The 18,048-nt window shown below is 36.8% G+C and overlaps 1 protein-coding gene across 1 annotated transcript in view; it reads right to left on the bottom strand.

The window, feature by feature from the left end:
- Positions 1 to 18,048, bottom strand: part of CFTR (CF transmembrane conductance regulator) — a 265,793-nt gene that overhangs the window by 107,584 nt on the left and 140,161 nt on the right. The window contains exons 18-20 of the mRNA XM_090287405.1: positions 15,407 to 15,486; positions 10,752 to 10,902; positions 3,375 to 3,602 (exon numbers count right to left, since the gene is read on the bottom strand). Coding sequence (XP_090143531.1) covers positions 3,375 to 3,602; positions 10,752 to 10,902; positions 15,407 to 15,486 — 459 coding nt within the window. The remainder of the gene's footprint in view (positions 1 to 3,374; positions 3,603 to 10,751; positions 10,903 to 15,406; positions 15,487 to 18,048) is intronic.

Below are 18,048 nucleotides of genomic sequence, written 5' to 3'. Positions count from 1 at the left end.
TTAGTGTTCAGAAATGTCTTAGATTTCTGTATATTTATTTTGTACCCTGCTATTTTGCCAAATTTGCTTATTATGTTGAGTAGCATTTTAGTGGAGTTTATAGGGTTTTCTATGTATATTATCATGTCATCTGCATATAATGATAGTTTTACTTCTTTTTTCCCAATTTGGATGCCTTTTATTTCTTTTTCTTGTCTGATTGCTGTGGCTAGGACTTCCAACACTATGTTTAATAGAAGTGAAGAGAGTGGACATCCATGTCTTGTTCCTGATTTCAGGGGGAATGCTTTCAGTCTTTGTCCATTGAGTATGATGTTGGCTTCAGGCTTCTCATATATAGCCTTAATGATGTTAAGGTATGCTCCCTCTATTCCCATTTTGCTGAGTGTTTTCTTTATAAATGGGTGTTGTACTTTACAAATTCTTGTTCAGCAACTATTGATATGATCATGTGATTTTTGTCTTTCATTTTGTTTAGGTGAAGTATTATATTTATTGATTTTCAAATATTAAACCATCCTTGCATCCCTGGGATGAATCCCACTTGATCGTGGTGTATGATCTTTTTGATGTATTGCTGGATACTGTTTGCCAATATTTTGTTGAGGATTTTATCATCTATGTTCATCAGCGATATTGGCCTGTAATTTTCTTTCTTTGTTGTGTCTTGACCTAGTTTTGGAATTAGGGTAATACTGGCTTCGTAGAAAGTGTTTGGGAGTTTTCCCTCTTCTTGGATTTTCTAGAATAGTTTGAGGAGGGTAGGAGTTAGTCTTCCCTAAATGTTTTATAAAATTTGCCTGTGAAGCCATCCGGTCCAGGACTTTTGTGTGCCAGGAGATTTTTGATTACTGATTCAATTTCCTTCTTTGTTATTCATCTGTTGAGACTTTCTACTTCTTCTTGATTCAGTTTTGGAAGGTTATACGTTTCTAGAAATTTGTCCATTTCTTCTAGGTTGTCAACTTTCTTGCAATAAAAGTTGTTTGTAGTAATATCTTAAAATCCTTTGTATTTCTGTGGTATCAGTCGTTATTTCTTCTCTTTCCTTTTGATTTTGTTTATTTGGGTCTTCTCTCTCTTTTTCTTGATGAGCTGGCTAAAGGCTTGTTGATTTTGTTTATTTTTTCAAAGAATCAGCTCCTAGTTTTGTTGATCTTTTTAATTGTTTGTTTGGTCTCTATGTCATTTAATTCTGCTCTGATCTTGAGGATTTCCTTCCTTCTTCTTGCTCTAGGCTTTGTTTGTTGTTGTTGTTCTAGTTTTTGTAGCTTTAGGGTTTGATTTTTTATTTGAGATTCTTTTATCTTTTTCAGATATGCCTGTATTGCTACGAACTTCCTTCTTAGGACTGCTTTTGCTGTGTCCCATAGGTTTTGGGCTGTTGTGTGTTCATTGTCATTAGTTTCCAGAAACTTCTTGATTTCTTCTTTAATGTCATTGTTAACCCATTTATTGTTTAATAGTATGTTATTCATTCTCCATGAATTTGGATGTCTTTGATTTTTTTCTCTGAGGTTGATTTTTAGTTTCAAGGCTATGTGGTCTGAGAAGATGCTCGATATAATTTCAACTTTTTGAATTTGTTGAGGCTTGTTTTGTGTCTTATCATGTGGTGTATCTTTGAAAATGTCCATGTACATTTGAAAAGAATGTATATTTTGCTTCTTTAGGGTGAAAAGTTCTATATATATCAGTTATGTCCATGTGGTTTAGTGTGTTGTTCAATGCCTGTATATTCTTGGTGTTTCTTTGCTTGGATGATCTGTCTGTTGTTGATAATGGGGTGTTAAAGTCCCCTACTATGAGTGTGTTGCTGTTCATATCATTATTGTGGTTTTCTAGTATTTTCTTTATGTATTTGGGTGCTCCTATGTTGGGTGCATGTATGTTTATCAGTGTTATATCTTCTTGATGGATTGTTCCGCTAAGTATTATAAAATGTCCTTCTTTATCTTCTTTTATTGCCCTTGCTTTGAAATCTGTTTAGTCTGATATGAGTACTGCTACCCCATCTTTTTTTCATGTCTGTTTGCTTGAAATACTTTTTTTTATCCCTTTACTTTCAGTCTGTGTAAATCTTTAGTTTTGAGGTGTGTTTCTTGTAGACAGCAAATATGTGGGTTTTGTTTTCTTATCCATTCCGTGCCTTGTTTTTATTTGAGCAGGATCCTGTTCTTATAACTAAACAGCCCTGTGGGATGTGCCATTTGCTCTGAGCCTTTGTCCTCTGTCACATATATATTTCAGTACTTTATATAGCTCAGAACCCTGGCTGGTTTAGCTCAGTGGATTGAGCGTCGGCCTGCGAGCTAAGTGTCGCTGGTTCGATCTTCCAGTCAGGGTACATCAGAGAAGGAAAACTCTGACTCCAAAAAACCTCCGCTGCCTTGCGGCATACCTCTTCTGGGGAAAGGCTAAGGGAGTAAACCCCGACAGAAAATCCGGAGCCGGAGTCCCTAAGGCGGTTTGACGTTGTAGTCAACACCGGCAACTCCTGCGGCGCACCTGAAGCCAAGCTGTATTGACTCCGTCTTTCCCTTGGACCCTTCAGCTGCGAAGAGAGGGGGGGTCTGCTGCATGGGCAACAGCAGACCCTCCATATCACCCTGCCCAGGCTCTGTAGCTTCAGCTCCACTGGAGAGGACACTCCAGCGTTATCGCAAGATGTCGATTCAACACGGGAGGAGACAGATGCCGTGTCACTCCCGAGTCGGACTGCACAGCCATTCTCGGCGGTGCAGATAGACACTTAAGAAGCTACACCATCGTCTCTCGAGACGGACGGCTGCCGACGATATAGCTCAGTAATTCAATTTCTTAAGTGAGAAGAACTCACTTGTCTATACAGATTTTTATTTTTCCTATGATGAAAAATTCAACACATCTGTATTTGAAAAATGTACTTTTATCTAACAATTCACATTTGTGGCAGTTTTTGTCACACAAAATTCTCATTAGAATAACAAATTTTACCAACTGGCAGTTAAAAAAAACAAAACTTACCAGGGATGAAGATTTTGTATATGGGTGAGTGGACATTTTTCCCCCTAGTTAGAGAGTTCTTTATTAGAGAGAATTTTTTTTCAATTACAAATTTGTTATCTGACACTCTGTCTCACTTTTTAAAACTGTGAAGTAGGGATAATGCTATACACAGTTAAAACTCAAAGACATTATTTGTTTGGCAATAAACAATAGAAATTCAAGAAAATAATTTCTTAAACAATAAACTAAAAATGTTTTGATTAACAAATATTCCCCAAATTGATTTAAAGATATCTAAAAATTTTAACCTAAAGAATATAATATTATATTGGTTGATAAAATTTTAAATTAAATGTTTAGCTAACTAGTTAACAACTTCATAGTACCTGTTGTTAAAATGGAAATGAAGGTAACAGCAATGAAGAAGATGACAAAAATCATTTCTATTCTCATTTGAAACCAGCGCAGTGTTGATAGGTATAAGAACCAGTTGGCAGTATGTAAATTCAGAGCTTTATGGAACAGTGTTTCAAAATAAGGCTGACGTCCAAAGGCACGAAGTGTCCATAGTCCTTTTAAGCTTGTAACCAGATGAGTGAAAATTGGACTCCTGCCTGTGCAATATTCCAATAGAAAATAATGCAGATCACATAAATACATAATGCAAATCCTTACTACCATGCATCTGATAAAGATTAGCTTAAAATACAGCAAATATTACTGGCTAGACAGGTTTTGATATTGGTACCGTACTTGGAATAGATGAAATTTGTTATTTTTTAATGTTACCCTCTTTTTTTACTTGGCTACCATGTCTGGGAACTTATATAAAATCACTGCCATTAGTTATTCATGTTTCTTGGCTACCACTGACTGATCCTAAATTAATCACTGCTGAGAGAAAATGTTTTTCTCTTAAGACAATTTATTCAACACCTTGAAGAAAGTTTATGCGACTTAATTTAGCAAATAATTTTTAATGCAAAAATACACTTAAAATTTAGCCCCTGAAAATGCACCTGCACCAAGGCTGTTACCAAAACATGTGCTTACAAACAGCTCCAACAATATTTGGGGCACAAAGGGCAGACCTGAAGAGAGAGAAGAACAGTGTTTGAAAACAATCCAGAAGGAAGAATTTTGTCCAGTGTCATTTGGGTACCCAGACAAACCTTTAGTAATACTAGCTAGCACTATCATTTTTAAATTCAATTTATATGAGAAAGTTATGGATAAATATCTTATATACTAATCTGGTAAGGCTTTATGCAGTTGCTCTAAAACCGAAAATGAATTCACATGGTCTTATTTAACAAAAACAATCTATATGTATTTTGTAATTTGCTATTTCCTTTACATTCATATAACTTTAAAAAATCATTACAATAAAATGCAAACATTTAAAAACAGAAAATATTTTGGGGGGAAATGTAGATTAATAATAGAGACTGAGAGAGGGAAGAAGATGGTGGCAGAGTAGGTAGCAGTGTTGTCTGCTTGCTCCCATTGCGGAAGAAGTTAGAGGACAAACACGGAGAGGACTGAGTGAGTGTGGATTTCAGATGGCACAAACAGGGATGGGAATGTGGAAGGGGCATGAAAGAGGGCAGAAAGCTCGGCCCGAGTACTCCAAGCAGAGTCGCTGGGCCTCCCAACCCAGCGCCTCTGCCGCACCGCACCTGAAAGGGGCAGCTGTCGACCAGCTCATTAGCTTGGATCTGCTTAGAAACCTCCCCCTGCCAGAGGTGCTTGGACCACAAAAGTCCAGGAGCGAGTCAACAAGAAGGTTTCATTGAAACAGCCAGAGGCGTGGGAAGACAGTGAAGAGTGAGAAACTAAATGAACAGAATGTAGGTGGGGACTCCCTGGGCCAAGAACTCTGCACACTGGGCACTCGCATCGCATCACGGCTCCACCAAACAATAATGCAGAACTCAGTCATGGAGAGGGGACCATATAAGAAAGCTGCAGTAGAAACGCAGACTCGGTAGAGACCCCAGGCAGGCAAGCTGTATGCACAGGAGCACAATAGGCGCTATCAGACAGGGACGCAGGCTGGTGCTGCAGCTTGGAGGCAACATAGAGACTTTTTTGAAGGAGGAGCAGAGATAGGACCCGAGGCTGGGCAGGGATCAGGGGTTTGTGCACTGGCTTGCCAGCAGAACAGTGTTGCTAGACAAGCCTGAGGAGAACTGGAGTGCCTCAGGACAAGTGGGGAGAGACCCAACTCAGTGCATCTCACAGCAGGCCCACAAGTGAGAGAATAGCAGCCTCAGAATCCAGCTAGATCTTCTCACAGCCAGCCAGCCAGCCAGAAAAGAAGATTTGAAACCCATGGAATTTTGACCAGGGGCAGATCCAGAAAAAGAAGGACAGCATCAAAAGCATCACAACAAAAGAACTCAAGACATGGTGGGCAGAGTGACTCTCAATCAATTAGCCAGAGGGAAGGTTCCATCAAAGAGTAACTGAAATTTAACCAGACAGTTTAAACAAAAGACCTAAAGGGCATCCCAAGAGCATCAAGTTCACAAGATCAAAGACTGCACCACTGAATCCCCCAGGTCTCCTATACAGAATCTCACACCACAAGGGTGGGAAATCAAAGCAGACAAATCCAAGAAACAAAAACAAACAAGAAGCATCCAAGATGGGGAGACACAGAAACAACCTCCCAATGAAAGGAAAAGAGGCATCCTAGAGAGAGAGAAAGAGATGAAACAAAGGCAAGAAAACTATCAGACATGGAATTCAAAAGAATGGTTATAAGGAAGCTCAATGAATTTGACAAACTCAGAGAAAACTACAACAAACTCCAGGGGAATTACAAAGAACTCCAGGGAAACTACAAAGAACTCCAGAAAAACTACAAGGAACTTACAGAGAACTACACCAGCACAAAAAAAAGGACATAGAAACTATCAATAAGAACCAGGAAGAAGTGAAGAATACAATTTATAAACTGAAGAACACAGAGGAATCAATAAAAAGCAGGCTAAATGAAGCAGAGGATCAGATCAGTGAGTTAGAGGACAATGTAAAAAAAAAAATTCCCAGATAATACAACAAAATGAAAAAAGACTTTAAAAAAATGAAGAGGGTTTAAGAGAACTGCAGGACAAGTTTATATGAAAAATCATTAGAATAATAGTGATACAAGAAGGAGAAAAAGAGCAAGGGATAGAAAACCTGATTGAATAAGTAATAACATATGAGAGAAAAAAATCATGCATGTCCAGGAAGCACAGAAGATCCCAATGAAGATGAATCCAAAATGTCCACTCCAAGGCACATCATAATTAAAATGGCAACATTCAAAGACAAAGAGAGAATTCTAAAAGCAGCAAAAGAAAAACAGTAAATAACATACAAGGGAGCTCCAATAAGGCTAGCATCAGATTTCTCAGCAGAAACAGCACAAGCCAGAAGGGAATGGCAAAATATATTTCAAGCAATAAAAACAAAGGCCTACAACCAAGAATATGTTACCCAGCAAGGCTGTCTTTCAAAATGGAAGGTGAAATAAGGAGTTTTCCAGACAAAGGAAGACTAAAAGAATACATTTCCACCAAACCAGCATTGTAAGAGATGCTAAAGGGCATACTTTAAGAAAAAAAGAAAAAGAGGAAGGAAGAGAAACACAGGTACACAGAGAAATGAATAAAGACCTGCCAATAATAAACTTAAATGTAAATGAATTAAATACTCCAATCAAAAGACATAGTGTAGCAGAATGGATACAAAAACATGACCCACATATATGCTTTCTAGAAGAGACACACCTCAAAATAAAGAATTAACACAGACTAAAAGTGAAGGCATGGAAAAAATATTCCAGGCAAACGGACATGAAAAGAAGCTGGAGTAGCAATACTTATATCATACAAAACAGATTTCACAGCAAAGGCCATAAAAAGAGACAAAGAAGGGCATTTCAAAATACTGCATGGAACAATCCACTAAGAAGATATAACCCCGGTAAACACATATGCACCTAATATAGGAGCACCCAAATATATAAGAAAAATATTAGAAGAATACAAGAAGGATATCAAAGCAACACACTCATAGTAGGGAACTTTAACACCCCATTATCAACAACAGACAGATCTTCAAAGCAAAGAAACAACAAGGATATTGAGGCATTGAACAATACACTTGGTCAAATGGACTTAACAGATATACATATAGAACTTTTCATCCCCAAAAGGCAAAATATACATTCTTTGCAAATGCACATGGAACATTTTCAAAGACAGACCACATGGTAGGACACAGAACAAGCCTCAACAAAATCAAGAAAACTGAAATTATATCAAGCATCTTCTCAGACCACAATGCCGTGAAATTAGAAACCGACCTCAAGGAAAAAACTCAAGACATTCAAACTCATGCAGAATGACTAACATGATATTAAATAATGAGTGGGTTAACATGCCATGAAGGGAGAAGTCAAGAAGTTTCTGGAAACTAATGATAATGGACACACAACAACCCAAAATCTATGGGATACAGCAAAAGTAGTTCTGAGAGGATAGTTCAGAGCAATACAGGCCTACCTGAAAAGGTTAGAAGAATCTCAAATAAAATATTTGACCCTACAACTACAAGAATTAGAACAACAACAACAAACAAAGCCCAGAGATAGTAGAGGGAATGAAATCATCAGGGTCAGAGCATAATTAAATGACATAGAGACTAAACAAAGAATTCAAAAGATCAACAAAAGTAGGAGCAGATTCTTTGAAAAGATAAATAAAATTCGACAAGCTTTTAGCCAGGCTCATCAAGAAAAAAAGAGAGAAGACCCAAATAAATAAAATCATAAACGGAAGAGGAGAAATCATGACTGATATCAAAGAAATACAAAGGATTGTAAGAAATTACTACAGACATTTATATGGCAAGACACATGACAATTTAGATGAAATGGACAAATTTCTAGAAATATATAATCTTCCAAAACTGAATCAAAAAATAGTAGAAAGCCTGAAGAGACTGATAACAAAGAGTGAAATTGAAACAGTAATAAAAAAATTCCTGGCACACAAAAGCCCTCAACTGATGGCTTTGAAATGTGTATTTTACAAAATATTTAGGGAAGAAATGATGCCTGACCATTTCAAACTATTCCAAAAAATCCAAGAAGAGGGAGAACTCCCAAACACTTTCTATGAAGCCAGTATTACCCTAATTCCAAAACCAGGTCAAGACACAACAAAGAAAGAAAACTACAGGCTAATATCTCTGATAAACATAGATGCTAAAATCCTCAACAAAATTTTGGCAAGCAGGATCCAGCCACACATTAGAAAGATCATACACCATGATCAAGTGGGATTCCTCCCAGGGATGCAAGGATTGTTCAATATTTGCAAATCAATAAATGTAATACACTACATAAAAAAAAAATCTGAAAGACAAAAACCATATGATCATATCCCTAGATGATAAAAAAGCATTCAATTAAGAGCAACACCCATTTAGGATGAAAACTCTCAGCAAAATGGAATAGAGGAATCATAACTCAACATAATAAAGGCTATATATGAGAAACTGGAAGCCAACATCGTACTCAATGGACAAAAACTGAAAACATTCCCCCTGAGGTCAGGAACTAGACAAGGATGTCCACTCTCTCCACTACTATTCAACATAGTGTTGGAGGTTCTAACCACAGCAATCAGACAAGAAGAAGAAATAAAAGCATCCAAATTGGAAAAGAGGAAGTAAAACTGTCATTATTTGCAGATGACATAATAGTGTACATAGAAAATCCTATAGACTCCACTAATAAACTACTTGACATAATAAGTGAATTTGGCAAAATAGCAGGGAACAAAAAGTCAATATTCAGAAAGCAAAGGCATTTCTGTACACCAGTAATAAAATGTCAAAGATAGAAACTAAAAAAATCCCATTTACTATAGCAACAAGAGAAATAAAGTACCCAGGAATAAACTTAACCAAAGAGATAACAGACCTGTACTTGGAAAACTACGTATCTCTGAAGAAAGAAATTAAGGAAGATACAAATAAATGGATGCAAATACCATGTTCATGGATGGAAAGAATCAACATCTTTAAAGTGTCCATACCACCCAAAGCAATTTACAGATTTAATTCAATCCCTATTAAAATACCAAAGACATATTTCACAGACGTAGGAAAACTACTTCAAAAATTTATATGGAACAAATAAAGATCCCGAATAGCCACAGCATTCTTGAGACGGAATAACACAGTAGGAGGAATCACATTACCTGACATCAAACTATACTACATAGCCACTGTGATCAAGACAGCCTGGTACTGGCATGAGAACAGACATATAGATCAATGGAACAGAATAGAGAGCCCAGAAATAAACCCGGGTCTATACAGTCAACTAATATTCAACAAAGAGAGAAGGAACATAAAATGGAGTGATAAGAGCCTCTTCAACAAATGGTGCTGGGAGAACTGGACAGGGACATACAAAAAAATGAAACTAAACAACCAACTTACACCACACACCAGAATAAACTCAAGATGAGTCAAAGACTTAAATGTAAGTTTTCACACCATAAAAGTTCTAGAGAAAAACACAAGCAGGAAAATTTTAGATATCCCATGTAGCAATATTTTCACTGATACATCTCCTAAGGCAAGCGAAATAAAGGAAAGAATAAACAAATGGGACTACATCAAACTAAAGAGTTTCTGCTCAGCAAAAGAAAACATCAGCAAGATGAAAAGGGAACCAACCATATGGGAAAATATATTTGCCAACGATACCTCTGACAAGGGATTGATCTCTAACATATATAAAGAACTTACACATCTCAGCACCAAGAAGACAGACAACCCAATTAAAAAATGGCAAAGGACCTGAACAAACACACAGAAGGTCCATAGACATATGAAAGAATGCTCAACATCAGTAGCCATCAGAGAGATACAAATAAAAATCACAATGAGATACCACTTTACATCAGTCAGAATGGTCATTATCAACAAATCAACAAACAACAAATGCTGGCGAGGATGTGGAGAGATGGGAACCCTAGGGCACTGTTGGTGGGAATGCAGACTGGTGCAGCCACTATGGAAAACAGTATGAATTTTCCTCAAAAACCTAAAAATAGAACTGTCTTTTGAATCAGTGATTCCACTGCTAGGACTATACCCGAAGAATCCAGAAACCTCAATTCAAAAGAACCTAGGCACCCCTATGTTCATAGCAGTGCTGTTTACAATAGCTAAGTGCTGGAAACACCTAAGTGTCCGTCTGTGGATGAGTGGATTAAAAAACTGTGGTACATCTACACAATGGAATACTATGTAGCAGAGAGAAAGAAGGACCTCCTGCCATTTGCGACAACATGGATGAAACTAGAGAGAATTATGCTTAGCGAAATAAGCCAGGCAATGAAAGAAAAATACCATATAATATCACCTAATACAAGAGACTAATGAACAACACAAACAAATGAACAAAATTGAACAAGAAACAGAAAAACAATTTTTTTGGGGGGGGTTGTAAATAGGAGAAGGGTCTAGTAAAGGAACTAGTATGGATTACCTATGGACATGGACAATGGGTTGGGGAATGACTGTGGGAGAAGTGATAGGCTGGATCAGGGGGAGAAATGGCAGGAAAAATGGGACAACTGTAATAGAAAAACAATAAAATTAAATTAAATTTAAAAAATAGTAGAGAATTACAGGTAACTCTTGCGGATATTTTCCATGGTGAGCATTGCACATTCAGTATGTCATACCTTCAGACTCCAGTTGTTTGAGTTGCTGGGAGGTGTTGAGGAAGTAGGCTCTCAATATAATAAAAGCAGCAATCACAGGCACTGTTGCTAGGAAAATGTAGGGCTTTAAAACTGAGACCACTGCTATAGCTCCAATCACAACTAATACCAACTGTAGGATCAAGAAAAGCCATTTGGTGAGTAAACATTTTCATGTTGCAAGTGGACAAGGTACGTCTGCGATATAATTTCTAAATAAGCTCTTCACACTTTGTTCCATTCTCAATAAGGAGTAAGTATTTTCCTACTAGTAAGGCTTTCACCTCAAAGTACTTTTTAAAATAAGTTCTCTAAAAACTCAAAAAATTTTTAAATTGCTTCATAATAACATTTTGAAGTTTTGAAAACATGGTGATCTTGGCTCTCTTAATGTCCTCCTTTCCTGTACACTTTAAAGTGTATGATAAATAAATTGGGAAAGGGTGATTTTTTTCTAGCCTGCCCTCTTTTAAAATAAACTTTTTATTTTGAAATAATTTAGTGTGAATGTGAAATTTTAGCATTTATATTGCTTAGACAATTTCTGAAATTTGGTCATTCATCTTGCAGCATTTTGAGTCATACAAATCTGGTTTAAATATATAGGCTTGGTCTTTAGGCAAGTTACTTAACTTCTCTGAACCTAGTTTTCTCATGTTTAAGATTGAAAAAATAGTTTTACTTAATAAATAAATGTTACTCCTCTCCCCTGGCTGGTTTGGCTCAGTGGATTGAGCGTCGACCTGCGAGCTAAGTGTCGCTGGTTCGATCTTCCAGTCAGGGTACATCAGAGAAGGAAAACTCTGACTCCAAAAAACCTCCGCTGCCTTGCGGCATACCTCTTCAGGGGAAAGGCTAAGGGAGTAAACCCCGACAGAAAATCCGGAGCCGGAGTCCCTAAGGCGGTTTGACGTTGTAGTCAACACCGGCAACTCCTGCGGCGCACCTGAAGCCAAGCTGTATTGACTCCGTCTTTCCCTTGGACCCTTCAGCTGCGAAGAGAGGGGGGGTCTACTGCATGGGCAACAGCAGACCCTCCATATTACCCTGCCCAGGCTCTGTAGCTTCAGCGTCATCGCAAGATGTCGATTCAACACGGGAGGAGACAGATACCGTGTCACTCCCGAGTCGGACTGCACAACCATTCTCGGCGGTGCAGATAGACTCTTAAGAAGCTACACCATCGTCTCTCGAGACGGACGGCTGCCGACTCCTCTCCCCCCAAATCTTGTTTCTGTTCCTTAAAACAACTAGAGATAAACTACAGGCTCAAAAAAAATTGGGGTGGGGGTATGGCTAATTTAATTTAAAATTAGACATTTTTTTCTATCTCACATATTGTCAAAATGAATTTTGTGTTTGTCAAGTCCATCCACACTATAGCTACTGCTTCACATTATTAAAACTAGAAGTGAAGAAACATTCACAAAATATATTTTCACCATTATAATCATCCAGAATACAGTCCAAACTGAGAAATCAGTGGAAAATAAGCCGAAGAATTAAGGAAAATAACTCAATTTTCTCCATAAGAGGCCACCCTTAGGCACTGAGGTAAGAAGCTAATAATTTAGCATTGTATACAAAACTAAAGGCACTGGTTTAAAATATTTGATATTCAAGTTACACAAAGAAACCTTAAATTTTGTCCTAATTGAACTCACAATAGATAAGAAACAAATCATTTCAGACTGTGTATATTAGTAAGAGGACAACAAAATGAATAAATAAATAGAGGGACTTCAGGACAAGGTGAAAATGTGAGCACAGATTTCTAATTCCCATTCATTGTTACTCAAATCCTAAAATTTCTCAGAAGAAAATAAAAGTCAACAGACTATAAAACCTGCAAGGTACCATTCATTAATGCTCCTAGGAAGTGGGCAGCACATTTTCTCCCACCAAAAGCAGCTCCAAAGCATCCCTGACACTGACAGTCACACAGCTCTGCCTCATTATCCAATAAGAATAATGGATCACTTCAAAACAAATAATTAATTAATAGATAAATAGGGAAATGAGTTAATAACTTTTTAAAACCATGCAATAAACACAATATTTGGAATTCATAAATGAGAGCAAGTCCTTCAGAAATTTTAAGTAAGGGATTAATAGAGTTAATAGAATGAGTAGGGAAAAATGTGAAAGACACGGTAGAGGTAAAAGTAGCGGGACTCAGTGTGTACTTGTATATAAGAGAGAAGAAATAAAAAAAAGACCTAAAGGTTTTGAGGCTGAGAAGAATAGGTTTTGGTAATTAAAAATGTGTAGGCTTGTTTCTTTAAAAAAAAGAAAATCATTCATCCAAACAGAGAACTAGGTAGGAGCTAGAGTACAAAATTTTTCTCTGTTTGGCTTCAAGTTCAAATTAGTCATGTATGGTCCAATCCCATTGTGCCAAACTGAACCATATAACTTTAGTAATGAAAGTGACCATCATCAGATTTATGGTTCTCCTTTTTACAGGTTAGAAAGCTGAGACCCTCAGAGATTAAGTATCTCCTTAAGGTGGAATAAATAGTGGTATCTTCAGAACAGAATCTGGAACTTCCATTTTCATTATATGATGTTCCGATCCAGAATGCAAATTTTCCACAACATTATCCAATGCTTGGAAATAGAGCAAATATAAATTAATTTTAAAGTGAAATTTACATGTATGCTTTATTTGTACAAAAATGTATTCCTGAAATGTGTCTAGAATGAAATTTCATTAATCAGAACATGCTTAAATATAACAAGAGGAGCTCACAATTTAAAGGAGCTCCTGTAATAAAATTTTAACTTATTTATTTTATTTTAGAGAGAGGCAAGGGGAGGGAGAAAAAAAGGAACAGGAACATTGCCGTGAGAGAGAAACATTGATCAGTTGCCTCTTGCACATGCCCCGACTGGGAACTGAACCTGCAACCCAGGCATGTGCCCTAACTGGGAATTGAACCAGTGACCTTTTTGTTTGCAGGATGACATCTAATTAGCTGAGCCACACCAGTCAGGGCCAGTATATTTTTTAATAAAATAGAAATTAATCAGATTTTTACTGTATGTGATTGTCATATGCTATGCTTCCTTATCGTGAGACCCTTCTATAAACAGGAATATTAAAAGAGTCCTACCCAAACTCTTTTGAAGCCATGACTAAAGAATCCCAACAATATTAGAAATTAAGCAGAAACTATTGAAACTGCAATAGAGACAGCATTTGAGTCATCACATGTGTTGAAAAGTGTTAATTTATAAAAAAATATTAAAAATTATCTCTCCTATATAATTTTTGAAGTGAGCCTCATACTGATTCAGAAAATACTCAGTAGGCTACAAAAGTAGGAAAAAATTGTCATGAATCATTTTTCAATATGTTGAGATGTTCATGTTCCAGTTTGTACCTGATTTAATAATAGTATATATTTGGAACGAGTCATTTACACTCCTGAAACAAGGAACAAATGTCCAGCATTAAATGAAACAGGAAACACTCCTTCAAATTCACAAACTCAAAGCATCAATAAAAGAATTCCAGCAGCTGCTGCTGAGTTATATCCCTAAACAGAGCAACTGAAGGAAATCCAAGATGCTAAAGTTCACTTAGGACAGTTGTATTTGATTTTGCCAATCATTTTCAATGAGGCAAACTGACAATCTGGTTTTTTCTGCACCTGTTAGTGCTAGCTGTGTATACACACAACTCTGGGAACCCTTATTATGTTCCATAGTTTCTCTCAAATAAAGTATTATTGAGAGGTGGGGGAGTGTGAAAGTGGGTGGGAGGACAGAAAGACTCATCACAAGATGGGCTGCATCCTGTTCCTACTGTCTCTCCAAAGAGATCAATCACTGAGACAGTGGCATTTGCTCTCTGTCCCTCAACCTAAGCCAAACAAGAAGCTATTTGTAAACATGGTCCAACAGCCCAGTTTACGAATCCAAAACACACCTGAAGCTCTGTCACTTATGGAATGTTAATGCAGTATTCTGAAGCTTACTCATTTCTGTCCCCTCCTCCTTCATTCTTACCAGCAATCACCACAACCGAGACATGCTCAGAGCCAGGCTGCACTGGAAGCCTCTTCAAATCTATCACCTAGGGATAGTCCAGACCAGTCCTGAATTTTTCTTTCCCCTCTTACATTCTTGAACACTTATTTGTACTTCTGTCCCTGCATTATGGTCCTTATTGCGAGGATGCTGGCTGGCTAATCTGTGCCAAGGTGTTCATGGATCAGACTGGTTGAAACTGTAGGCTACCAGGAAATTGGTCTTAATTTTAACATGGGCCCTTTGGAGGTAGGTGACTTCCATCAAATGGTGATGCCAATGTCAAAATGGCATACTTCATGGACAGTGATCTGGGGGAAGATGGTCTGCTATACCTCTCACATCACTCCCAAGCAGACAGGAGTACATCTAAATGCAGAACTACCTTGGATTTGGATAAGGTAAAGCATTTTAACTTGTCACTGAATTTACTAAAATTATGCTTACTTTGAAGATTTTTTGATATTGACAAAATTCATACAGTAGATAGGACATCAACTCTCAAGCAAATGAAAAATAAGTAAAAACTCATTTACTTCTTTTCCTAATTATTTTTAAAAGATGACAAATGCAAAGACACAATAATACTTATTTTTACAAACCTGGATGAAGTCAAATATGGTGAGAGGCAGAAGGTCATCCAAAATTGCTATATCTTTGGAAAATCTATTAAGAATCTCACCTATAATATAAAAGAAGATAAACTTCTCAAAAACAAATAATCTTAACAAGATATATTAATATTTGATAAATTTGGATCATAGGAGATGCTTTTAGGACTTAAGAATTAGCGTGTAATCAGATAAATAAGCACTTAGAAAAACTGAGTATTCTACAAAGATTCTAAGTAACTGTTCAAGTTATTGTCTCCCACTTTTAAACCTTTATAAAATGCAGGTTGCTGTAAGATTCAGGTCAAAACTAATCTCTTTAATAGAGCCCATATCAGAAATTATGTTAGAAATGGGTACTCATCCTACTACACTGTCACACTTGCAAGCCTGGCTGTGTTCTCATCATTCCCTTACATTTATAGCCCATACTATATAGCTTATCTTCTCTGATTTTCTCACCTTCCTGATGTACCTCTGCCGAACCCATGGTTGCTCCCACTCCTACCTGCCCAAACTAGCAATCCAGACTTCAGCCTGTTTTCTAGAGACCAGACTCACATTTATAAGTCTGATAATTTTTTCCTTCAATCAAAAAGAGTTATATATGGAGTGTCTACTCTGCACCAGACACAATACAAGGCACTGAGGTAACACAGGTGAATAAACCATGATCTTGCCCTTGAGGAATTCATTGTCTAGGGAGGGAGTGAAACATATAATTGGATAAAATACACCATAATACTATACACACAAAGTGATATGGAATCTTATCACCCATACACACCTACCTCCATTAACTGCAGGATAAAGTCCAAAATTCTTAGTTAAATATTTAATGTCTTCCATGGTTTGGCCTTGAAAACCCCCTAGTTAATACATGGCTCCTCTACTCATTCTATTTCAACAAAATTCTTTTATTCTTTTTAAACTTTTGTTTTTAATTATAGTTGACATATAATAATATATTAGTTTCAGGTGATTACTGATTAGACATTTATATATCTTACAAAGTTATCACCTCAGTAAGTCTAGTACCCACCTGACACCATACATAGTTATTAAATTTTTATTGACTATATTCCCTGCGCTGTACTTTACTTTCCCATGACTAATTTTATAACTAAATCCCCTCCTTGGTTTATTCTTTAAGTATATTCTATACTCTCCTACCTCCCTGCCTTTTCCATGCAGTTCCCTCTGCCTGAAACACTTTTTCTTCTTCTTTTTTTTTTTTTTTTGCAAAATCTATGTCTCCTTCCTGGGCCAATTCAAATGCCTCTCTTACAAGGAAGCATCAATGTTTTCAGCAGTTCAAATTAATCCCTTTCTCCTCTAGACACACTTAATACCTTTACTGCATCTTGTCAGCACTTCTGTGTTATAACAACTCTATCCATGTCTTATACCACAGTCACTTGTATATATGTCTTATCTGTTTCTAGACTGTAAATTGCTAGAGGGCAGGAGGACTGTGCCACATTTATTTTTTATCACTCATAGCCCTCAGCAAAAAGCCTTCTATGTAGGAATTATTCAATGCATTATTCAATTTAAGTCACTCTCTCTTAGCCTTTATCGATATTTTCTTTAGCATATTTAAACATATTTCTATATCTTTCCATAAATTACCAAAAATTGAAAAATATTAGTTTATGGTATATATATTGTTGAGAAAATGGAAGTCTATTTTGATGGAAAAAATATCATTCTGTTGGCACTTATTATATTTCAAATGGTAGTATCCTCTCAAAATATGCATTCACATTTCCATTTATTCAGCATATTTTAATGAGCGCCTACTGTGTGTCTTTATGACTTAAGGTCATTTAAATAACAACATTGAAAAATCAGATAAGGAGTCAAAGAAAATCAAGTTCAGTAGACAGTCGCAGAAGGGCACATATGAGAGAAACTGAAGTACACATACAAGGCAAGCAAGCATTGGTTTCTGCTGATTATAGCACAGTAGGCAACATGAGAAAAAAATGGGCCATATATCAGTAACGGCAATGTTTTCCAAAATAAAGCATTATCCTTGAATATAGAAATTAAGGATGACTATAGAAGTGATAAAAGGATATCTAGATATTGTAAGGTCATCTTGCTATTTAGCTCTCATGAGCATAAATAAGGAAAAATGCAAAAACAGATGTTTCAAAATGATTCCACAAAACAGATTAGTTTGGAAAGTGAGTTGAATGAGAAAATAAAGTGAATGACAATCATTTAATTATGAAAGAGAGAAGATTCTGAACCACTATGTGTGGTGTTCAAGAGAATGAGGAGCTCTGAAATGCAAGGAGGGTAATGGAAAGGGCACCCCCTGTGGGAACGGGGCCTCACAGAAGGAAACGGCAGGGAACTGACATTTATTTCATGTTGGCCTTGAAACAGGCAATAATCCTGTGAGGTCACCACTTTACAGATGCAAAGGCAAGGCTCAGGCTCAGGAAAGTAACTTGCCCATATAAATACAAGCCAGAATTCAAACAATTTCTTGCTCTTTCCATTATGTCTCATTGCCCATTTCTGACTGTTGGCAACTTTGACAAATACTCTATCTTCTTTGGGTCTCAATTTTTGCATAAGAAAATGAAATCACTAGGTCAAGTAAATCTGATGTTCCCTTT

Source organism: Furipterus horrens, unplaced genomic scaffold (assembly GCF_987537825.1).
Source record: "Furipterus horrens unplaced genomic scaffold, mFurHor1.1.pri manual_scaffold_9, whole genome shotgun sequence".
Lineage (NCBI taxonomy): Eukaryota > Metazoa > Chordata > Mammalia > Chiroptera > Furipteridae > Furipterus > Furipterus horrens.
The sequence above is the reverse complement of the archived record's forward strand: the minus strand, read 5'-3'. Positions and strand labels throughout refer to the sequence as shown.